The sequence below is a fragment of the Lemur catta genome, chromosome 2 (assembly GCF_020740605.2).
Source record: "Lemur catta isolate mLemCat1 chromosome 2, mLemCat1.pri, whole genome shotgun sequence".
NCBI classification, from domain to species: Eukaryota; Metazoa; Chordata; class Mammalia; order Primates; family Lemuridae; genus Lemur; species Lemur catta.
Window position 1 is genome coordinate 81,744,758 of NC_059129.1, and position 6,010 is coordinate 81,750,767.

A 6,010-nucleotide genomic window follows, 5' to 3' on the forward strand; every position below is an offset into this window, starting at 1 on the left:
ATGGCAGGAAAAGAGCTACAGAAAGACTGTGGGCTTTAGGGTACAATTCTTTCTCCACTTTGTTCTTTCACTCAACTGCTCCAAAGAAGAGAGTCCATCATTTCTTACTCACAGTTCATTGTACAATTGACACTGGGGTACACCAATCAACTATTCTCCCCTTTATGAGAAAGAAAAAGATAAGAGCAACTCCCACATTACATCAATGCCTAAGAAAAAACAGCCAACATTTCCCTTCACAAGCAAACAATATATTTCCCTAAAAAGTGAAAGGAATTTACAACAGAAATGAAACTGAGAATAAACATTTTTAATGGCAAGAAATATGACTTTTCAAATTATTTAAATGCATCCTGATTATATTTGAAGGCTCTCTCAGTAGGTGCTGGCTCAGGAGTTGAGTAACCTAAAATATAACTTGGTAAAGAAAGCATCCTCGGCCTTCAGGGAACAGGGTCATATGGCCCTCCTGACCTTCTTTACCAAGTTGATGAAACCAAGATAATCTCCGAACAGCACCCTCTCCCAGCATCAATCAATTTGAAGGGGGGAAGTAATATATTTAAAGGATATTTATTTGTAAAAAGCTAAGAGGGAGATCCATGGCAACTTAGTGCGCAGATTAAGTTACAAATGAGTCTTCAGCAGTCATTTATTAAACATTAAGACTAATATGGCATTGTATCAAAAATCTAGATTCCAATCTAAAATGCTGCAAGCTAATATTGCAATCATGATATGAATTTTCCTACTGACTATATAATTTACACATTTTTCCATATAAACATTTTTTAAATCACTAAAACAACTTTTTTGAAATCAATTTGAGTTACCAATTTTATACTTGTTCTAAGAAATTATCTGCTAACCACATTAACTGGAAAAAAAAAGATCTAAAGTGACCCAAATATATTTAACATTATACCATTAAAAAAATTCCCCTGAAAATGAGAAAGTAAAAAGATCCAAAAAAAAAAAATCCTTATTGTTCCACTAACTGATATAAATCCTGTTTAATTATTTTTAAGTCATTTCTAAAGTGTGCCTTGTCCTATCAGCTAAAGCTCTTGTCCTAGAAGGGAGAAAAGAGATCTCGTGAGGTTCAGGGTCGGCAGAAATTCTCCCTTCCAGGACACTGTGGTCACAGGACCACACGGACTGAGCCCCTTACAGATTTATGGTATGAGTGATAATCAGATTAAATGCTTTTCAGAAGTGTATTTTCCCTCTCTCTTCTTGACTGCCTAAAAAATAAGATAGTCCGTTCTAAACCATTTCCACACTTGGGCTGGATCTTCTGGTGAAATCAAGAGAAAGGAACAGAGTATGTCCTGGTATAGAAAAATGAGAGGGTGTGTTTAGACAACAATAAATAGTTAAATGAGAATAATTGGAATCAAACCAAAATATATTTACAGTGAGTTAGTATACTTCTCATATTGAAAGTTACCCTGGTATTTAGTAATTTTTTAAAAATTTTTCTACTTAATTTTATTCAATAAGTTTTGCTTGCTTTTTCGATGTTTTAGTACTATGGAAAGACCTATTATCACAAATAAAAATATATGGTATCCACTGAATTACTGTGGAAATAGCATTTCAATAAATAAAAATATATTTTACATGTACTGAGCAAATGCATATAAAGCAAACTAACTTTTAGTTTTAAATTTTTATTCACAAAATTTCTTTTTTGTATATATTTTATGAATAAAATTAAAGCAGCAGGAATTTTATGGTAATTTGCCAATATTTATCCTGAATCAAGACACAGTCCATATCTCCTACCTTTACCAGATAATAGTCTTATAAAAAATACAATCTTATTTTTTCTTAATTTGGGAGGAATAGAATCATTACTAAAATTCTAACCTCTCTCAAATGTGAGATTTAGAACTTGAAGCACTTGCTTTCATTGTGGGATAAGCACATTATTAAAAACCTCCAGTAAGTTTAATATGGGGGAAAATGGGATTACTGATAACAAAATTGGCTTTTCCTAAAGTTTGTTTTGATGTTAATAGTAACGTTTAAGTTTTAATTTTGATTATCTTAAATAGGGTACTTTAATAATGTAGCATATATAGAAATCATTCATAAGCACTATTAACTGAAGTGAATCTTATACCAGGGCTGCAAAACTTTCCAAATTTCCCCTGCAGGTGTTACTTTGGGCCAACTCTATTTTCTTGTTTAACCTTGACCCAGTATTGGGTACGTAACGGGAACCCTACTGGATCTTTTTACTTTATTTGACTTGGGCTGTCCTTTAGATCAAAAACTACAAATCAGAAAAGGAAAACCCACTGAAATATAAAACAGCTATAACCAAGACAGTGAAAACTTATGGATGCTTTATATGCTATCAAACAGGCATAAGAAGTTATAGGGGAAAGGAGGCAAGGATATACAGACGGACCCAGAAAAATTGATATCAAACTAATGTTGGTTAGGTGTTCAATTTTCAGGTGCAAAGGGCAACATTATTATAGTAGGGTATATGGAATGAAAATTTTACATAATCCATAAGTATCATAAATTATATAATCCTTATTTAAATAATTAAGGTTTACTATTATCCTTTAAATTTAATATATAACTACTGACTATGGTGATGGTTTTCTGAATATGTTTTTCCTTCAAGAAATATGCTATTACTGAAAAAAAGAAAAATAAAATTGGCAATACATGTATAGAGTTCCTTTATCTCCACCTTTTCACCATATGTAATTCTGCCCCTAAATGTTAACAAATCATTTCTTCAAATGTATACCATAAATCATATCCCCTTGAGCATCATTTTATAAATTGCCATAATTAACAATAATTTTCTTGGCCTATCAGTCTAAATAGAAAAAATTATCTTTTAAACTAGTACTTTAAATTATATTAAATACATATTTTATAGAGATTCTGTAGCATATCCAATAGCTTAAAAAATTCACAGAACCATAAATTCTTATAATCTTCCAATCGAAACTCCAAACTAAAAGGTTATATACAAATCAAATAAAAAGTTAATTTTTTTTGTTTCTAACCCCCACACTCTACACTTTGTGCTCTTTTCCTCCCAACCTGCATTTGATATTCTTAAAACCAAAACACCACCTATTTAAGAATGCTTCAGTGCCTGTAAAGAAACTTAGTTACATGTGTGCATGATTTAATAACAAGTATAATTCACTTGTATAACTGGTATGCTAATGAAAACCTGTGAATAAATTACTGAAGTAATAGACTACTGCTTTTTAAAGGAACTTCTCAGAGTTCTGAGCAAAGATGTCTTCTTATAGTGCCTATAAATATAACATATATATTCAGGTTTTCCGTATCATCTTTTCTTAGAATAGGACAATTAGTAGTGTAATACCTATCTTTCCAAATTCTACCCAAAGTTTGGTTTTAAGAGGAAGATAAGTTATTTTATGACTTATTGGAAAAGTAAAACATTCAAAAGAAAAACCAATACTTCTCAGTGCTTGGATTTGGGTTATTTTTTTAAGTGACAGAATTAAATTTCTTTCATGCATATCATAAAGATTGTAATATGTGGGTTCTGATGCTCAATTTCATACAAAATCATGAAAGCAGAGTGGGTGTTCTGGAGATTAGACCATTTATGCTAATATGGTTCCTTTGCTTCCTTCTCAATAGAGACTATTACTAAATAAACTACTGATGGAAGTACAGTGGTTAGAAGCTACGAAAGTTAGTTACCCTCCCTAAACCCATTAAGTGGTGATAGATTAATAATATACAGTTCAGTGCTTGGCATACAGTAACTGCTCAATAAATATTTAGCTCTTATGACTATTAGTCATATTAATAATTCAACACCAGTTCCTATTTCAGCTGCTTTCTTTTAACATGGAATCCTTCCCCTATGTTCCACATCTTCCAAATCACCGCACTGCTAACATATGTTGGAGATCCTGAGAAACCTCCCACCTTTAAATTTTTTAAAAGACTTTTCCAGATCTAAAAGACTAAGGTGACGAAATATTTAGATCTGCAGAAGTCAGTCTTTATCTGAGTGATGTTTTAATGAAATACTAAAATCTGTGAATGTTCCCTGAAATATATCAATATACTGATTGATCATTTTCATGATAGATCAGCATGTAGCAAATCCATAATCCATACCTCTTTTATTATGAGGATTTTCTAGACTGACATACACCTTTAAGACATGAGTCATCCTTCCAGAGGTGGGGAAACTGATGGAAAAATGGCTAACTGATTCAGCATGCTGCAGCAAAATGAACTGGTCATAAATTTATAATTTCCACTTCTGTTAGAGACCCGGGCCCTGGTGGCCTCTCTCATTGTATAATGAATGCATAGAGAACATATGATACTGTAATCAATAAATTTTGTTAAACATTCCCTTAGGAAAGGCGTAATGGTGTTTTCCCCTCAGACAAGCTTCTAGAAAGAAAATTGTTAAATTCTATGAGACAACAGGTTCACAAGGCTGGACAACTCTTACAATGTCCAGCTGTAAGCTTCATCAAGCTTTGCTTATACACATAATAGGGCTAGAGTCAGCTCTAACACTGATGCCATTTTCTCAGCTGCACAAGGGAGACAGTGGGGGAAGGACTTAGGCAAAAGAAAACCAGAAAACAGGCGAAGGAAGCCAGATGGGGAAACGGATATGGCTGTACCTGCGTCTCTCATGCCAATACTGATCTTTACCAACACACATCATAACAAGACAGAAGATTCCAAGCAGGTCAAAAAGGCTGAATAACAACTGCAGAATATATTCTGAGGTAGCCTTACTTATGAGGGGAATTCACTACCCAAAGCAGGTGAAAGTCTTTTTCTAAATCTGTTTACCCTTCAATAACAAAAATGTACTATGTTAATCAAGTGAAATATTTCAGAAATGTATAGATTCCAGACTAAAGTGTTTTTCCATCAAATAACCAATTATGAAAAAAAATTATGAAGTACATATTCCCATCTAAAATTGCACCATCTCAAAAGCCGGGAAAGTACATCCATCTTGTGACCACAGCACAGTCATCTCATCCAGCATTTTCTGAGAACAGGACAAAGAAGTGTGCCAGGATGTGTAAAATGAAATCGCCATTATCTGTGAAGTGCAATTTCTTCATTCAATACCTTGAATTTATTTCACTTTGGCGTGGTGACACATGACACACACCCACACCCATACTCACACACAAAACCTCAGCAGCAACACTGAAAAAGATACCATTTTAGAATTGTCTGAAATATATTTAGGAAAGAACTAGGGTGGTAGGTTTGACCTTCCATGAATCCATCTTTTATTTTTGGTTTTGACTGTGCAACCCCTGATTTCCTCTAACCTGGAGGAGAGAGGGTGATGGAGAAAGGAAAAAAAAAAAAGAGGTGAAAAGTGCCTCATCCAGGGTGTACAATGTCAAGGGTACTGCATATATATGTATATCTTTTCCCCACCACCAAGACCTTGGAAGTCAACAGGAGGCAAAAAATGACTCAAAAGACAAGGTTTCAGGGCTAACAGAAGGCGACACCTCCACGGTTGGAGATTTCAAGCTCAGAGGCAAACCCGGCTGGGAGTTCCAAAGGCCGCAGCATTATCGACCGCAAGCCCAGGCCGCACTGCCAACATCCCGGGCGCCTCCGCCGTGCGCATGTCCCACTTATATAAAGAGATGCTTACAGTCCAGGTGCTTTTTCTTGGGGCCCATCACTTCATGAGTGGTGGCTTTGCAGACTGCTCTCGCTACAGCAGAGCCTGTTACGCTGTACTGAGCGGCGGCGATCCGATCCGTGAGCGTTTGGCCCGACATCTTCTCCGGCTGCGTCTGCCACCTCCTCTTCTGCAAGAAAGAAGGGGAGACGGTCCCGCTTTAATCCGCAGACCCTACCCTCCTCCAGCCAGGCCTTGCCTCCTCCAGCCGCACGGCGGCTCTCTCCCCCTCCATCCCCGCCCTGGCACCACCTCTCAGGGCCAGCAACGCGCCAAGCCCTGCGCGTGCGACCCGGTCCAGGG

At 35.9% G+C, this 6,010-nt stretch overlaps 1 protein-coding gene across 1 annotated transcript in view; it reads right to left on the minus strand.

Annotated features, from left to right (window-relative positions):
- Positions 1–5,807, minus strand: part of SNAP91 (synaptosome associated protein 91) — a 136,567-nt gene extending 130,760 nt beyond the window's left edge. Inside the window, exon 1 of the mRNA XM_045543960.1 lies at positions 5,678–5,807. Within this exon, the coding sequence (XP_045399916.1) occupies positions 5,678–5,807 (130 nt within the window). The remainder of the gene's footprint in view (positions 1–5,677) is intronic.
- Between the last annotated feature and the right edge of the window lie 203 nt (positions 5,808–6,010).